Source organism: Nematostella vectensis, chromosome 6, assembly GCF_932526225.1.
Source record: "Nematostella vectensis chromosome 6, jaNemVect1.1, whole genome shotgun sequence".
Taxonomy (NCBI): domain Eukaryota; kingdom Metazoa; phylum Cnidaria; class Anthozoa; order Actiniaria; family Edwardsiidae; genus Nematostella; species Nematostella vectensis.
In genome coordinates this window covers 3798899-3817537 of record NC_064039.1, presented here as the reverse complement: position 1 = coordinate 3817537, position 18639 = coordinate 3798899, and the positions used below count along the sequence as shown (strand labels likewise).

Sequence of the window (18639 nt, the reverse complement as noted above, 5' to 3'; positions counted from 1 at the left end):
CTACTTGCAAGATCCTTACCCCTCTGGTATCATTCTTTACTCCAACTTTTATGGCTTTAGTGATACCCCCTTCTTCTTTGCCAAGGCCTTTCCCTACAATGGGATGGTAATCTAAGTCTGATGGCAATACTTTAGAAACTACAATTTTGTAAATACCTTCATTTCCTATGTAAAGAAGCAACACAGGTTTACCAGTAGCAAATCTATAGGATGTTCAATCCCCCCCCCCTGGGCTGCTAGACCCACCCCTGTTTACTACACTGGTTCAATTATATATATTTAAGGCACTGCTTGAATTTTGTCTAGAGCATGCTCAAGTTATTTTCAAGATTTAGAAAAATTATGATTATCTCTGCTTTTGACAAAAAATTGCAATCCATTGCTTTCTTTTTCATAGGCAGTATCCCATATAGGTTTTGTTTAATACTTGATTATTGAGACAAGGTATCCTTTTGCACTGCCATGATGCATTACATCACTATTGTATCGGATATACAGTACACCTATGTCAAATAACGTTGCACTGGAGAACCCGGACGGGAAACATTAGTTAGTTTTTTTACTTGGCTCTTTTTATAAGCGAAACATTTCCTTAAAAGCACGTGAATAAATTGAATAATCCGATAACAAGTCGCATTGAATCAATGCAATACACATTTTGGCAAATAAGCTACACAAAACAACAAGACATTCATAAAAGTAACAGCAGTAACCCTGTTTTTGTTAGTAACTTATAAATTACATGCACACGTGGGTACAAGAGTCCTCGTCCAAACAAGCGAATTTAAAACTAAACGAAAGCGGATTGCTGCTTCAACTATTTCGAATAGCCACCGTGATGCCTAGATAAGAGTGTCCATGGCTTACAGATAGATGATAGGCGCATTTACCTTCTTCCCATCCGTGTTTCTCCAACAGTTTCCTCGCGAAACCCAGACCCGCCATCTTGAAAACAACAAATTACGCAATGGGTAGCACCGCTGTACATATTGTAACGGGCTCTTTTTCAATCTGGTTCCAGGAGCCTCGCTCTGTATAGTGGCCAGCGAGCTTGGGGAAGCAATTTCCCATGGACGTAGATTGGGGTCGAGTCCAGAGGCCATACCCAACGTCTCAGTCGAAATCTTCCGATCACCACTACGGAAAGTGCTAGAATATGTCGGAGAAATCCAAGATGTGGGCCCGACTTTGCGTGCGGTGACAGATCGGGGACAGACCTTAAAATATCTAGTCTTTAGGTCCTTTGCAACTTAATTTAGTTAGCGTTTGTTACTTTATATGTCATCAGGCAGTTTGAACGGACGAGTGACTCAGCCAAGTGGGAAAGGGTGCCTGGAAAGGAGGGGTATGTTTGGGGGGCGTAGGTTGTCTGACTGGTAGATACACAGGTAGCCAAAGACCTCTTTGTGCCTGGTCTTATACGTTAAATCGTACGAAAAACAAACAAAGTGAAAAATTACTTTTCTTTCAGATGGATTAAGGGACTGTGCAATAATTATCAGGAGGAGAGCGTCAAGTTTATCTCTGACACCCCTTCTGTCCTTTAAAAATTACGAAGAGCAACCCCCCCCCCCCCTCCTCCTCCTACATTCTACCTGTAGTCACTTGTTTCCTAATGCATTCTATTTCGGCATGAGGATAATTGCCTATATACAATTAAGGACCAAAAAAAAGTCTTAAGCTTCATTGGAGAATCTGAGAATTTTATTTTTTCCTTAAATGATCCAAAGCAGAGTTTGAATTCTCTTCTTTCTGTCTAATAAATACAATGGATTGAGTAATTAAAAATGGTTTAACACAGGCCCATAGACCTGAGATTGTTGTACGCGGCATTTTGTTTTTCATCTAAGAGATACCTTCCCTTAATGCTTAACAAGTCTTACCTTTGTCGTCTTGGAGTGGCTGCTAGCATGGGTGCTAACGGGAGTAGTCCGCTTTCTGAGTTTGAGCTCAGGCGGCATCAAGACAAACAACGAGCTCATTTTTGTCGCTAAGGGTTGAGATATATAGAGATTTATAGAACAGAGCGGTCCTTAGTGAGATAACTCTAAAGAGGTTCTTAAAGTTTGCATCGATTTTGTGTTAATAAAAAAAATACATTTTTAACCATATGCGCGCGAAGCGCGAAATTTTGATAAATCTGGATACAAAACGAACATTTTGATGTCATTTGGGGTAAGCCCCCCCTTTTTGTGAAAAAGTTAAGGCTGACCCTTCTATCTTGGTAACATTTTAACTTAGTGCCCCCCCTCTGGTTTTACAGCCACCCCTTCTGATAATTATTGCACAGCCCCTTATATTTGCCGAGTCCTGTGACACATAACCGAAACCAGATTGGAATAAAAGTGATTTAATGTGCATTGCCCAATTTTTTCTTCCTTCGCATGAGATCATTTCTGAGTAAGCAATCTCAGCTAGCCTTTCATCAGGAAGGGGTATAACGCGTGTACAAAAAGTTATAGCGAATGATTTTACCTCAACAATCACTGGGGGACTCCCTAACTCTACTCGCTTTGTTAACTGCCCTTCTACTAACTCCTAGTAGTCGTTTACAAAAACGCACTTGAACTTGTTCTATTAGGTCTCGAAGCTCGTTATATTTTCCAGTTAAGAGCCCCAGATCTCGCAGCATAGGTTTAATTAGGATATGAAATAAGTATATAGTCAGTTACAGTGCTGACAAGTCCTAATCAGGACGAAACAGCTGTCCATGGTTGCCGAACTGCACGGGTAATAGACTGTGCTAACGTCCCGTCTTGGCCCGGCTGGTGCCAATGTGTGTATGCTAGTGTGCTTCTAAAGTCCACATTTTTTCTGAGTGAGGTGTCCATGGCATTGCACAGGGAAAAAAAAGCTTGGAGGCCCACTATTTTTAGTTTTTGTTTTGCAGCTATAAAAGTTCCTGTAGCGCTAAGACCTAGCCCTGGTGGAGAATAGGGTGTTTGACTAGAAGTTCAAGAGGGGGTTACGTGGAGATAAAATAGCATACTGTAATGAGTTCTCCAATATAAAGCAAAATAACAAGTGCGCTTAGTGATATTGTTTTATTCACCATCCTACTTCGCCTTGGTAGTACATATAGGAAATTCTCCCCTTTTCCCAATAGAAAAACCGCTCATCGTCACAACACCATCAAACATTCTTGGCTCTTCTGTATGGGTTTCAAAGAAATCATATAAAAAGATAAAAAAAGATTACATCGATCTTTATCTTATATATATATTTCTGCTAAAAGATTATATATACTGTTGGAGAAGATCTGTGGTGATTCCCAAACACGTTTTTACGTGTTGTTTCGTTTTCTGCTTTCAGTGGCAGGTCAAGGATTTTCCAAAAGGTTGTTCAGTTTATGGAAAATAAGGTTCTTGAACCCTTCTATTGTCTGTCATTATCATTTTGTTCTTCCAGAAAAAATCTGCACCCCTCCCCCCACGGAGGAAATTAGAAACTCTTAGGGTGGGTGAGAGGCTGATTATAGCCCTCTGGATTGGAATCCTGGAGGATGGGGAGGGTCCGGAAGAGGTATGGATCTTTTCTAGAATTGCACAATTTGTTTTAAAACATGGTTCTATTCAGGCGCGTACACAGCGGGGTGCGAATCGCATCCTTGACGTCAAAAAATGGGTCCATTTCTTGTTAAGGAATCTTTAGATACGATGCTTTTTCAATATTATACTGTACCTATGACTGCGCAACTCACCTCAGCCAATCCTTTGTACGCGCCTGCTATTAAACTCACAACCCCATACTGGTCTGCCACGGATGTACATGGTGCGCTAACTTGGTCACATGGAAAAATAGCATACATGGAGTCACGAATGAATTTTGGTGTTGCGAGAGAACGGATAAATACACTGAAGTTATCAAAAAATATTCCTCCATATTTTACTTTAGTTTATAATGTCACCCTTAGCAATAACACTGTCTCTACATATCTAACGCTGATTTTATCATAAAGTAACAAAAATACGATCTGAAAATAATCGACTGCATAATATACATATTAAAATAAACCATGCTGACATATGTAGTTTGAATATTCTATTCTGGTTCCATTTGTAAGTGCTAGCTAGATGAGGTCAACTGTAGAAGTTCTATCCACACCTAATTAATCCCAACTTTCCTTATCCAAAACGAGATAGAGCATGTAACAAACAAGTTTTAAAAGCAGTTTAAAGTGCAACTTACGACTGTAGATGGAATAGTAAGAGATCAATTGACATTTACCCACTGTAAGGTCACGTGTCATCCTGGGGCTGTTTAAACGTGATGCGACAAACTATCTCTTCTCTAACTATCCTAAAGCCCGACGATTGCACGATTGTAAGAAGAAAAAGGACAAGTGAATTGATTAACTAAGAAAAGCTGTTTTCAGTAGGTAAGATCATCAGGGATATGTTCATTTTATGCGGGAAGGAGGTGTTTACTGTAGGTCATACCTAATCCACTTTTATATGATGACCAACACACTTTGCATTTGAACTTTATACTTTTAAAACAAGTTTTGCTACATGCTGAAATACTTTCATGGAAAGAAACACAAATTGCAGCACCGCTGTACAAAAGGTCCGGGGCTCAATCTCCGCCTAACCTAGTAGAAATCTCATAGTGGTAAAATGTCGAAAATTGCGCGCTCTGATTGGATGGTTAAAGACCGCGTTCACATCGCGTAGAATAAATAATCTATTAATTTAATGAATAAATATTGAGATTGGCCATCTAAGCGATTTCTACTAAAACAATTAGTAGCCTCAAGCTCAGTAACTATTTTCAGACAGGACGCTCACCCACATTGCTCGACACTATCTGGTACGCCTGTGAGAGAACTCATTTTATTTCCAATTGTATTTGAAATCCAAATTTTAGAATCAAAGAAATTTGGCGGACTTCCACAATCAGAACAGTTTCAAAACAAACAGGAATTAGGTCAGCAATCTCCGGCAGCATCAGTAATCCATCCTACAAGAGGTTCCCACTAAAACTGCTAAAAGGTATAAACTAAAATCCCAATGCTGATATGTTGATAATCAACAAAGAAGAGCTGAAAGCTTTCAGATGAATTTCAGTAAATTAATGCCCGGAACAACATTGGTTAAGATAAGCGTATTACGGAGTGCTAAGAACATTAGCTTTTCTATCATGTAAGTTCATGGCCGGGGCTTTATAGACTCATTGTTCGATACAGAAGTAGATGACGACTTTGTAATCACAGCACGGGTATTCCTTTGACGCAGAAAGCAAAAACTACGTCACTACGTACGAATTATTACCTGCAAACACGTAGCACAGATATCATAGAGAATGATTATATTAGAACCTTGTGCCAAATAAGCACGGAATATTGGATTCCCGCGACAGTATAACTGGTCGTTTCAATACCCAATAGTAGAAAAAAGATTAGTCAGGTGAAACAAATCATTGAAAAGGGAAATCCCTAAGATTGGCTAATACATAATAGTTAATGTAGTGATAGGGTTGGGATGTCGTTAGTTACCCCCAAAGGTCTAAAGAAAGATAAGATCACACTGATAAATATCTGCGAACTGCTAATACGAATTGCAATCAAAAGATCACTTAGATCATGTTTTTATTTTCTTAAGTCCTACACTTCCATGACCTTTCTGACATTCAAACCCTTAATTAACATGACAAGAGTCAGTGGGTGAGCGAGCGAGGGAACCATCGAGTGTGCGAGCTCTATTCGTCAATGTACCATTCTCCAAACGTTCGATCTATCGGATCATTCTGTCCCTCATTTCCTCGCATTATAGGTCAGAGTCCTTTTTGGCTTGTTGACATCCCCGAACTTTTGGCCCAGCGGTGCTGATATTTTATGAAAATTTAACTCCCGAACGCCTATATACAATTTAAATTTTAATAGATATGTGTGATATATATTACTCCGTTTTTAATTTCTCGCCTTACCGGAGGCTGAGGCTTACTGCCCGAGTAACCTCATTATATTCTTATAATAATTTATGTCTTTTTTTTCTAACTCCCGGCAGCAGAAAAATAGAGTCGTTTGTAAAACCGGAAGGATTTTGAAAGTTCCGGCTATTCCGTCACATCACATTATCAACATTTACTAGAACATATATGATAGGAGCATCCCTTTAAAAGATCTAGGGGGTGCCATTGATGATAATGATCTTAAGTCACCGACCACTAGGTTTTGTCCTAATGCAAAATTCAATTTTGTTTTGAGAGAATGCACATTTACCTATGTTTGCGTGGCCCAAAAACAAACATTCCACTGGCCGCACTCTATCGTATATTTTTTTGTTTATATACGTGACATTTTTGTAAACCTAGGGGTAGGAACACAGTAAAAGTCTAGATTAAAGTTAGTCTCACGTAACCTACCATTATTTCTTATTGAGGACAAGGAAAAATTAATCCAACTTCAATCATCAAATACATTTAAGGTTAATTGCTGAGTGGTAGGAAAACATAGTTAAGATGCCTGTCTAAGTCATAAATGTTACGAGGTATAGCATGTTTCCTCAAAGTTTCTCAAAAAAACGAAATGACGCAGAATATGGCCAAACTCGATCCCCTACAGGGTTTATAGGGAGTTTGCACTAATCACTGCCTCCCGGTGGTCTTGTTTCTGAGAAAAAAGAATAGTGCACATACAAAGAAATAGCGACATTAAAGTGAACATAACAAAAAATAGTAAATAGACTGTTCGGTGGACGTGACGTCTAGGCAAACTCCCTATTCATCATGCTTTGCTACGAATCTAAACGGATATTATTCCAAAAATATATTTTCTTTATGCTTACGAGTATTTAGAGCCACAATTGTTGGTGGTTTTATCTCTAACTAACCTGTACGGCACTCCCGCGGCTTGACGATTTGGTCATGAGATTTCAAGAGTGGCTTGAGGATGAAGCAGGAGATCTAGCTCCGCGAATGGCAGTGATGTTTGCTTGTCTTGAGGATAATGTAGTATAGCGTCTGAGGCTTGCTGAAAATTACACTCTCTTTGCAACAAAGCTCCTTCTCCAAACCCATGATAAGAGTCAACAACAGCAAGACCATCAAATTCATCCTAATCATCATCATCACCATCATCATCATCATCACCATCATCCTCATCTTCACAATCATCATCACCATCATCCTCATCTTCACCATCATCATTACCATCATCCTCATCATCCTCATCATCATCATCATCATCATCACCATCACCATCACCATCACCATCACCATCATCATCATCACCATCATCACCATCATCCTCATCATCCTCATCCTCATCATCATCATCATCATCATCACCATCACCATCACCATCACCATCATCATCATCACCATCATCATCATCACCATCATCATCATCACCATCATAGTCATTATCATCATAACCATCATCATCAACATCACCACCATCATCCATCCCATTCCGATTTTCTAACGTTCCTTCATGTTGATATCGAAGACATGCTCCATAGGAAAATTCCATCGTCATTATTTGTTTGTAGAAAAATAAATTGATCTGGGTTTCTGCGTGTCCTTTCTTGATAAAAGGAAGTTCTTTTGAAAAGTTCCTCTTTATATTGAAGTTTTCCGCAAAATAAATGAGAAGAAATAAAAAGAAACACCCCTTTAGTGTAGGATGCAGATAGTGTAGATTAACTGATACCCGTGAATAACGCATGCAAGAAAATGTATCACCACCAAACGTAGAATGTACTGAAGCTCAGAGTAAATAGGTTACCGCAATAATCTGGTGCAATTCGACGTAGAAAGTCTTAATTTCCTGAGTAGCTTGAAAATTTGACGTGAAGACTGGTGAGTCCCACACCACAAAATGTTTCTAAACATACCGCAAAGATTTGGTTAATTCACACGTAGAAAGCCTTAGATTCTGATTAGCATGCGAATCTTCCATATTAGAAGAGAAGTCAAGTGAGTCCCGTAACCCCAAGAGTTCCCGGTATTGATTATGCCTCATCATCCGTTGATGTCTCTGGTCCGATACGGATTCGCGAGTGCAGGGAATGTCCTGTATTTGTTAACACAGGTTACCCGTCCGTGCCTGCAGCTCGACTCATCGCCTGCACCTTCTCCCGCATCATCCTCTCCTCCTCGTCGTCATCTTGATTCATGAGTGATATAAATCCCCAAGGCGGTTCATCCTCAAATAATCGACTGATCGCGAGCAGGGCACTGGAGACAAGCGCTAGACCAACAGTGAAGTAGAGAAATGTGATAAGCGTGAAGATGATGACGAAGGCAGGGTGGTTAGTCTCGTCCTTGGATGGGTGGGCGGGTACGTAGTCTCCAAATCCGATGGTACTAAGGGTGATGAACCCAAAATAGATGCCTTGAAAGTAAGTCCAGCCTTCGTATTCTACTGCCAGTGCTGCCAGAACGAGAAGCATGGTTATGACAAGTGCAAAGACTGTTAACACCGTCTTCATGTGAATACTTTTAGGATCGCGGTTAAAGAGACGTCGGTCGATGATCCGCCAGAAATCTGCGATGCCTTCAGTAATGCGCTCTCCGATGGATTTAAGCATGAGGCCAGTGATGGGGATACCGAAGATGGCGTAGAAGATGCAGAACACTCTTCCCCACACAGTTGCTGGAGCCATTTGTCCATAACCTAAAAATTATGCAAACAGGAGGCGTGAATCAGGGGTGTAGCCAGGGGGGTTGTCAAGGGGGCCCGAGCCCCTTCTAGCAGCCAAAAATACAGTAAATGTATGAGACATTAACTAAAATACAGGAAGAAAATGCCATGAAAGGGCCTTTTTGGGCCCCCCTTCTGTTAAAAATGTCTACGCCGCTGTGAATATAACAAAATAATCACACAAATGTATAACAGGATTCGTAAATATACCAAAACAATCATTTGAAACATAACAATTAATGTTTGAAAGACAATGATAGCTGTTTTTTTAGACAAGTACGGATAAATATACATAAAGGAAGTGAACAACAGAACATTCCCTTTAAAGACATGCTTTACAGAAAATCAGTTTTTAGACAATAATAGATTAAATAATGGAGGAATGTCGTTCCTGTTGTCTGCGACAGCCCCTTCAGTGAAATTATATTACTTTTCTCGACCAGGGTATTTTTCAACCCTCATTGACTTAAAGATAAAGGTTGTGACGTATTTTTCAAGCCTTATAAATCCCAGTAAAAAAGTATTTCTCAGTTCTATTAAGTCTACATAAGCTACATGAGCTTTTCTGTGTCGATTGATGGATAACAATATTATTCTATTTGCGAGCAAAAAATTAACATCACTTGATAATTCATCAACTAGTAATTGGCGTTTAGATTACTGTTGACATTTGGAGCAAACAATCTTAAGGAGTTATATGAACTCGTTCCTTATTTAATTTGTCAGTCAATAAATGATTTCAAAAAATTCCTAACAAAGTCCTAGGAGTCATTCTGAAAAAAAAATAAAAGGCTTTTTATTTTTTCAAAATATTTTAGGACAAGAAGAAATATATCTTTTAAATTTGTCTATTCAATGAAGTTTTCATTGCTTGTTGAAATAAGATCTTAGATACGCAGAAGCCAAAGGGTTTGGTGTAAAATGAAATATTTCATTCCCTGCCATATGCTTCCGTTGTGAACGATACCGAATCGAAATGTGTTGTCAATCATAGCATAGAAATCTCTATGATGGCAGTGGGTGAAAACATGGCTCTTTCCTCTCACACTTCTGTCAGTGCAATCATGGAATAGGTTTTAAATGGGGGGAACTAATTGGCCATGCTGTTAGGGTGGGCGGCGCTTGCCCGTCATTCCTTCAATTGACATGTCTCTTTAAGCAGGTGGTCATAAGATGGAAGCTTTGGTCCAATTCATTTAACTTCCCTGAGTATAAATAGAATATTTTGAACAATCCTAGCCAATTCTAAATAAGTTTCTAAATAACAAACATCTTTGATAGAACGTCACTGGCACAAACCGAGAGCGTGGGGTTCACTATTTTAAAACATCCCACAATTTTTCATAAATTTCGGTAGAGCTTACGTCAATAACGCCCAGCGTCGCTTCTTTGTGATTTAATAAGAACAAAGGATACATTTTCGCGTATGTTTGCGCGAGTTGACAAGTTTACATTTTAAACATCCACAAAGCACCACCTATGAGCGGTTGGAAAACCTCATCTTTGATTAATTATTTTTGGATTTGCCAATTATCGAAACTTTCTAAACGCCAAGAAGTCATCAAGAGCCAGTCTGGCGTCACTGTTATTCGGTTTAAATGCGTTTTCGATCATTTGGTTGATGTTGGGTAGGTTATAAGACAAACAGCCTTTACGCCTACGCTCAACAGCTCTAGGAAAAATAACAAAAAGTTCACTAGTTCATTCCCCGGCTAAAATCAAAGCACTTTAGTCTGGTGACTTTGATATTAAGATTGTGGACTAATAAAGTACTGTGCAAATGTTTTAAACACAAGTCTTTTTCTTTTAAAAATTTCCATAGGAAAAGCAGGTGAAAATACACTGCCCCTTCAAGGTATTTAGAGCATTATAAGTGAAAATCAGTTATGCTTTACTTTCTTAGGTTATTGAAAGCCGACAGCATGCCTCATGCAAAGATATTGTTGTCAACTTTGATTTTCCTATCCAAAACGCATCTTTCCTTTAGCGTCTTGATTTCTAAAAGATCATTATTTTTGAAGATCTTTTCATAAAGAACTTCGTTTAATAACCTTTGGTCAAATTAAGCAGATATTTTGGGGCAAATTAACCAACACCTATTTAAATTTTACTTTTTACTTAAAAATGGGTATTAACCATTGAATTAGTGAAAAAAAGTTGGTAAATTATGGGTAGTAAATATTTAGTTATTTTCTACCGAGCTTGAAAATGAGAAAACATTGTGAAATGCGTAATGAGAAAGATGATTACCCGCCTTCCCTGGTCAATGGTTATGCTGTTTACGGCTATTCGTAACCAACACGCCTGTCAATATATTACGGTTCATTTGCGGTTATTTTGAGCTGAACACTATCTACATTAATGAACACAAGATTGTCCTTGAGCATAGTTTAATCATAGTTATGAATGAGCAAGTGTGTTGTTATAATCTGGACTTAATTTGTTGAAGGTCCATAAATTCTTCATAACAATTCCTGTAAAAAAAATTCCAACTTTCAACAACTATGAAAACAACTCTGTTTTCCGAGCTATTTTTTGTTGCAAAAATTGCTGTGAGCTATACATCTACTTCTTAAGAACTAATTTTACAAAGAGGGGGCCCCTGTAGGCTAATCCTTTTATCGCCCATTTTCCGACATCCAAAAGAGCTTCACGGCTTGCTTAAGATCCCCCCCCCCCCACCCGAATCTTGAAACGACCATAGGGAAGAAACAGAGATCGAAGATGCAAATAAAACGAAGGAGTAGAATTGTGAATAAAGTTGGCGAAAGCATTCAACTCCTCCTAAAAAAGAAGGTTGTTAATAAAGTTTAATAAAAAATTACAGGAGAAAAAGTTTAGAGGTTTATAAGGCTCAAAAAGGATTATTCAGCGAGGGAGGAAAAAGTGAATTAAGATTGCGGATCCAAGGCTTTGGTTACTTGTGCCACGAAAACGCCCGAGGAAAATTGAGAAGCGAGTTAAAAATCAATTTTAAAGTGTCCTAAGTGAATTTCAAAATACCAACAAAAATCACTTTAAGGAATAATGCGAAAGCAAATACGATGCTAAGACTGTCTTAAAAGCCTTGCTTCCGATTAACGCATGTTTGTAAGTGAGTCACGACAAGCCAGACCAGAGATACACATCAATGGTACCTTATTTAGTGCACACAAATACAACCGAGGCCCAAAATACCATAGGTTACACCTACTTCACAGTAACAACCCCAATAAGGATTTCTCAGTCTTACTGCATACGAATACCCATTATTACAAAAACTAGAGTTGTGGTTACCTTTTTCGGCACAAAAACGTTTCAGTTGAGCTACCTTTATTCGCACCCATCTCAGTTCTGAGATTTCTTTCATCTGCCGAACAGAGATCAATCTTCTCTTATTTGATATGCGGAGTGACACCTTTTTCCATCTTGTGACAGCCATTACTTACAGGCACAAACATACGCCATTAGATTTAGCTAAAATTTTATCATTGTTATTTCTCGTTAGCAAAGAAAATAGGTCAAATTTGTTTAATAAGTTTTAGGAAACTTTGATTTTCTTCGTGGTTAGGATGGTGTCAGATATGGGATAACTCTTAATGAATTCTCAAACTTCACCGATTTTACTTTTTCGAATAATCTGAAAGATGATTAAGTTTCACTGTAATTCCAGATCTAGCAAATCTTGAATCCGGCGAAAGTTCGCAGGATATACGACTTAAAGTTTGGAGAATGATTATTTTATCCGCTCCACGCAAACACACAACAGATAAGCAATAGTTGGAAATGGATAGACACGTCAAAATGGCTATAAATGAACTAACAAAGTGGTCTGGAAATTTGGACTGGAGATTAGTGTCTTTAAAAATCTTGAGAATCATGTTTTCCAAGTGCGACCTAAACAGCTGGGTCCTTCCCAGGAAATACAGAAAATGTGTTTTCTTTCCTCAAATCAGATCGAGATATGTTCGTATCGGCATTGTTGGTGGTAGTAGTAGCGGTCGTCCATTCACTGCGTCAAACACGCGTCCGCCCGCCCGCGCAAAGTTTTCCACTAAAAAATCCAAATATTCCTAATCAAAGCTGAAACAACTACCATGTATAAAACACATCAGGAAAGTATAATATCTTGAGTACTAAAAGAAAGAAAACGACGCAGACTTGAATAAATATTGAACAGAACAAGTAGGGGCAAGAATGATGATATATTCAAAATGAACCCCATTATCTTGAGTTTACGTACTTTTGGCATTGTGAGTAGAATACTTCAAGTACTATTTGTCATTATTCTATCCTGTGTGTGTTTCTTTTCTTTTTCTTTACTCTGAAGTATAATCAGTGGTTTAAATATTCATTTCTCGCAGCTGGGGTTTCTAGCTTTGAAGATTTCCGTAGTTATTCAAGTTAAACCATTTCTAACATTAAAGTGCCTGAAAGGAAAAACCTAGCAAATGTGACAAAAAAAAAACAACTATAACAATAATAATTGAAGTGGCAATCAAATGGTAATTCAAGCGCGGTTAAAATGAAACATAACTCGTTTTAGAAGTGTGATTTTTAGTGTTTTCTTTTCTTCCTAAGGCAAACACATATCGCATTGTGCTGGTTACACGAGAAGTGGTAGCAAAGAGATATCTTTATAAATTTAAATTGACGAACGAGACCTTTTGCTAGACAATGCTCGTTAGAGAATGTGGTCAGCTTGTGGCTCACTTTGGTACCTTCGTCGGTCTCAACCACTACAAATAAACAAATCGATTTAAGACAAAAAATTGTCTAGCTCAAAGACACCCGCATCTACAAAAAGGTAATCTAAAACGGGAAACCCCGATAACAACAGATGAGTTTATTTTCGCAGTTGCTTAGGGTTCTAAATACTATTTCCCTTCGTTTCAGTAAGTATCAAGCAGTAAGATCAGAGTTGAATAAAAATATATATAACAGTGAAACTATCGACAATGATCGCGTAGGCTTGTCAAACTGCAATTAAGGAGTTCAGGATCGAATCAGAAATTGTTTTGCCGGCTTTTAATTGTAAAAAGCGGACGCGACGCGCATACAGAATGGAAGTAAATACTGGCACTAGTCTCTGATTGGTTTAAAAACATGTCAAATTTTTAAAGTACGGAAGTTACAGATTGTCAAACAAAAACACGGGATCGAAGAACGAAAATTAGTCGCATTCCCAAGTAAACACGCTGCCGATTTAGGCTTTATCTAGGTAGTCTTGATTTTCTGAAACGCGGAAATAAGAGTGGGCTAAAAACCCCAAATCTAACTTGATTAGTAAAAGGAGAAACGTCAATAAAAAAAGAGAAAAAAGCTAATATCTGCGGTCATCAGTATGATGGAAAGCCTGTTAAGCGCCAGTTAACGAAGGAAAAATTACTCCTACTGAAATCCATATTGCCTTTGAAACATGATTGTAGTTGAAAAGGTCGCTCGTCAAACCTGCACTTTGAAGTGTTTTTCTGTCTATCAGCACAATCCCTGCGCATTGTAGTTTAATTCTGGTCTGCCACTAACAAAAATTAAGTCAATTACGTTATTTTGAAGATCTCTGAAGATAGAGAGAACGAAAGGAAGCTAAGAACTGAAAAGAATAGAATGTGATGGTGCGTGATTTAGTTGAAAGCTTTTCAGCGCGTTTGAGAATTTATTGCAATGGTTTGCAATGTTATAAATGTACGCTTTTGTCTAAAGGATTCAATAGTTGATTAGTTCAATCTAAATAGCTGTAGAACCAAATATCATTCGTTGATTTCGTTCCACTAAAATATAACCATTGAAACAAATCACTCTTTCCCAGGTGGTATTATACGCCGCCACGTTTACCGCAAAGATTAGGCTGGTTTACGGTCGCTCACCGCAATCAAGTCGGCTGCGATAACCGCGCGCGCATTGCCCGATTTCAAATTTCTTTCATCGGTTTTGCTCGTTACCGAAAAGTACACAGTCATGGGGAAGAGACAAGCTCACGGACACTTTGCCATGAACAATGTTTGCTCTTTGTCAGGATGACATGATGATCACTTGATCCGCGTTTTGCATAATGTAGCTAGAACACAGTAGGATTGCACGTCTATTTAATAATTCCCGAAAACTTAGAACTCGTTTTAAAGTATACAAAAACTAAAATATATAATTGTTTTCTATGGTGTATGAGGTATGTTTAAATTATAAAGGGTGAATGGTTTAAATAGCAGAAGGGGAAAATACGGAGAAATTCATCAAGGTTTCAACAGACCCAAACATCAACCCACGCAATTTTGAATATTCATGTAGTGATAGATTCAGTGCGACGAATACAGAAAACACTCTTTCAACCGCAAAAACAACACGGAAGACAGGCTTTGGTCGGATAGCGAAAAATGAAATAAAGTGATACGAGCTCTCTGATTTTGTATTATACACAAAGTCATATAAAGGGGGTTTAACTAGCAAATAAGCGAGATACTAAATGAAGAGGCGAGTTGTCAAGCTAGGATAATAGAATTTGATTCTCGTCTTCAGGTTTGTATATCGTGTTCTGGAGTGCCAGGGGCGGAATATGCAATGCGAGCAAAGTTATGTTGTTCTGGCGCAACCGAAATAACAATCGCACAAGCGTGGCGTTGTTTGTGAGTCTATGGTTTGGTGGCTCAACGGGAGCATTATCCGCTTCCTAATGTAAGAGATGGCTCAACACTCTGTGACTGAATTCGATTATACTTCATATGGTGAATTCGACTTTTGGCGCGAACGCCTGACAGCGGCGCGAATACCTGTTCACTCGAGCGCAAGTCACTAAAAAGCGCTCATACTCGGGATTAAATAAAACTATCAAAACTTACCAATTGTCGTTACGACTGTCCCGGTGAAAAACAACGAACCAGCAAAACTCCAGCGGTCGTAGTTCACATCAAAATAGCCCTCGTCGATAGCTTTGGAGATTTCTTTAAACAAATTCCTCATATCCTTTTCCGAGATGTTGTATTTCTCTATGAGATTCTGCCGCACAAATTCAAAGTGATGCCTTTCCCTTCGTTCCTCGCCAGATTCGATGGTTTGAAACACAGCGGCCCCGAAAAGTAGATACACGAAGAAAAGCGTCGTACGCAGGAGTAAGTTTTTCGTCGGGCCTTTTAGGGCCCTAAGAAAATTCAGGAAAAATACCCCCATGACCTGGCTTTAGAACGAAGAAAAGCCGAGGTTCGCAGAGCGCGCACGATCGCTGTTCTCTCTCCTAGCTTTATAGGGTCAAACGACCTCTGGGACCGGAGGCGAACACTTTAGAACAATCGCTCTGATAACCACGTGACGTCACACTCCGGGTTTGAATCCTTATTACAATCTATTGTCCACATACATTTGAAATCTTCGCGCGAGCTTTTGTCATTTTGACGATATTTGAGCATGGGTGAGTGACGCTAAGACTCACTCAAAACATCCAAAACGATAAATCAATCCTAATAAATCCCTAGAGAGCACATTCGTTTGCGAAAACCCTTGTTTTGCTAAAAGGTTGCTCATTTGATCCCAAGATAGTTTGGGTTTTCAAACTGAATTAGTGTGAATTTTCAAAATCTTATTGTTCCCTGAATTTGCCATATATGGAGAAACCAATCAACTTGAAGTAGCATATTTCCGCTTAGAAAGGAAATTTATCATCTCACTTTCCGCTGTCTTTCACCCCATGCAAATTAGTTTTTTTACTTTATATTTAAACACAAAAATTCACCAAAACTAAGAAGAAATAGGTTGATAATAAAACAATAGTTACAACAACGAGCAGTCTGGTTTAGAAAGAGCAGAAGGAGAGACGAGTTCAACGATTTCGATGTTTCGACAGATGTTCTCCCTACACGGCGAAAACCATATTCTGAGATTTGAATTAGAAAACTATGCACGGGAAATACGAAAGAAAACAACTCGCTCAACAATGGGGACAATAGAAAGAAGAAATGACTTTGGTTCTTTTTGCGTTTGGTGTAAAAAAGATTGATGGACCATTTTGGAAGTGAAAGGAAAAACAGAAATAAGTTAACTAATGAGTCCTTCTAAATAATAATATTGATGGGAATTGTACTATACTATTTGGAAAACGCAAACCTAAATAGAACAACAAACGCGCTTAAAGAGGATTATATTCGCTGTTAAGACCGTCAATTCAAAAATCATCGCCAAGAAAAAATTGAAAAAGAGTATTATTTAATGATAACATATAAAGACTACAGGAAAACCATTGCTTTCTCTCGTCCTTTGAATATCACTATTCATTTTTTTACAATATGTTTCCCAAGGGTTCTATTATCCGATAGCAAGAATAGAGTTGTTTATTTTTAAACTATATGCCGCGCAGTCCCAAATAGGGCTCTTTTCTCTCAAGTACTGGGTACAGCTAGGAATCGCTAAACAACACCACACTTAACAATACGAACTAAATCCTTCACTCTGGGCGGGCACTGTTATAAACATGATCCAAAGCAAACGTTTTAATTCAAAACTGACCAAGTCTTCAGTTGCAGTATTGTTGGTCTGTAATCTTACGCGCCAGGAAGTCTCTGTTTTGAGATACTGCGTGTAATCTCTACAGTAAACACTAAATGAACGAAGCACTAAAAGAGTCGAAGATTTATACCGCGCTCAACCTACCTCACGTCTCTTTCCAAGAATACAAAGATCATTCGGTCTTTTTTTACTACAATTCAATTTCTCATTGCATCTGTGTCAATACCGATTTCAAATTCGATGCTTTTTCTAATAAATCCTGTTTCCTTATAATACATATTTTTCAGTGAAAAAATCTAATACAGCTATAGTTTGAAAATAAGAAATGCCCTGCTCTATTGAATTTACCAGAGAATAAGAAATATTCACTTTAAATCACAGGAGGCAACTGCTAGTCTGTACTGTGAGTATTATTAAGATTTGATTATTATTTACTTTGAAAAACTGTTTTCGTAAATGCTCGATAATTAAGTAAAGTTGCTTATCATTATCATTTTTCCTTGGATTCATTAACTCCACGTCTCAAAAACAACTAGCATTATATTTAGTCAATTTTTGACTTCTAACTCGTACAAACTTAAATGCGAAAATCTAGGTTTTAAAGAAAAGGTTAAAGGCCAGTTTGGAATTCCAATTTGAATGAAAAAAGAGAAAGCAAAAGGTCGCTAAGAAACGGATCCTCTCCTTAAAAAAGAGTATTATTTTTAATTTTGTTACAATGTTTATAGCAAAAGATTGTTCAAAAAGGAACCTAACTAGCAACTATCCAAAATTAATCACAGCCGAGCCTGAAGCAGCCGAAACACGGTTGTGTTGGCGTAAGGTCAAAGCAATGTTGACACATGGAAAAGAGAAGAAATCACTGCAAATTGGCACTATATTTCTTTTTAATTACCATGCTGGTGGGAATGGTTTAGAGTAGTATAGCCTAATCACATCTCGAATTTCAGTTTTGTTACTGTCCATAAAATAAAGCCTTTTTTATATTCAAAAATTATTTTACTCTTCTAAACTATTTTGACATAGTTAAGACATGGGGGAAACACTGTATTTAACTTCTAGTTTCACTTTTTATTTTATCTCGAGGTCTCACATCTTTCAAGCGTCTGATTTATCTTACTTTTTCTCTTCGACTCTTGTGAAAAAAAAATTATAAATAAAGCAAAAATATTAAGTGTAAGATACGAGAGATTGGAAACAAATATAAACAACATTCTGTGTGGCAAACTCGTATAAAAGTAATTGTGAAAAGTGACAATTCATCTCCTTTGTTCTGCTTGCTGAAAGCCATAATCTAATTATTCTAAGGAGTCGCAGAGGTGGGCTCACGGCCTTCAACGATATGACAATTGTTCAACCAATTGACGACTGCATTTCACAATGCATAAGAATTTGTATCGCGAAATAGGCGTCCAAATTGATAAGAAAGTCGTTGTAATTAGCTAAGTGTATTGAAGGCACTTTCTAAGCGGCCAAGCAGTGGGTGGGATGAATTTATGCCTTAATTCGCTTGGCGATGATCGCTC

The 18639-nt window shown here is 38.2% G+C and overlaps 2 protein-coding genes across 4 annotated transcripts in view; both read right to left on the bottom strand.

The window, feature by feature from the left end:
- Nucleotides 1–1005, bottom strand: part of LOC5507360 (potassium voltage-gated channel subfamily A member 7) — a 34986-nt gene extending 33981 nt beyond the window's left edge. For both annotated transcript variants that reach the window (XM_048728571.1, XM_048728570.1), the window contains exons 1-2: nucleotides 891–1005; nucleotides 20–93 (exon numbers count right to left, since the gene is read on the bottom strand). In XM_048728571.1, coding sequence (XP_048584528.1) covers nucleotides 20–93; nucleotides 891–945 — 129 coding nt within the window. In that variant the 5' untranslated portion in view covers nucleotides 946–1005. The remainder of the gene's footprint in view (nucleotides 1–19; nucleotides 94–890) is intronic.
- A 6434-nt stretch (nucleotides 1006–7439) lies between these two features.
- On the bottom strand, nucleotides 7440–16117 carry LOC5507348 (potassium channel subfamily K member 3). Of its 2 annotated transcripts, none has more exons than XM_001627936.3 (2): nucleotides 15457–16117; nucleotides 7440–8617 (listed from the first exon to the last, which is right to left on the bottom strand). In XM_001627936.3, the coding sequence occupies exons 1-2, from the start codon at nucleotides 15782–15784 to the stop codon at nucleotides 8034–8036; spliced, it is 912 nt and encodes a 303-aa protein (XP_001627986.2). In that variant the 5' UTR covers nucleotides 15785–16117; the 3' UTR covers nucleotides 7440–8033. The 2 variants fall into 2 exon arrangements, with proteins under 2 accessions (XP_001627986.2, XP_032231866.2); XM_032375975.2 differs by lacking the exon at nucleotides 15457–16117 and adding an exon at nucleotides 11921–12723.
- Between the last annotated feature and the right edge of the window lie 2522 nt (nucleotides 16118–18639).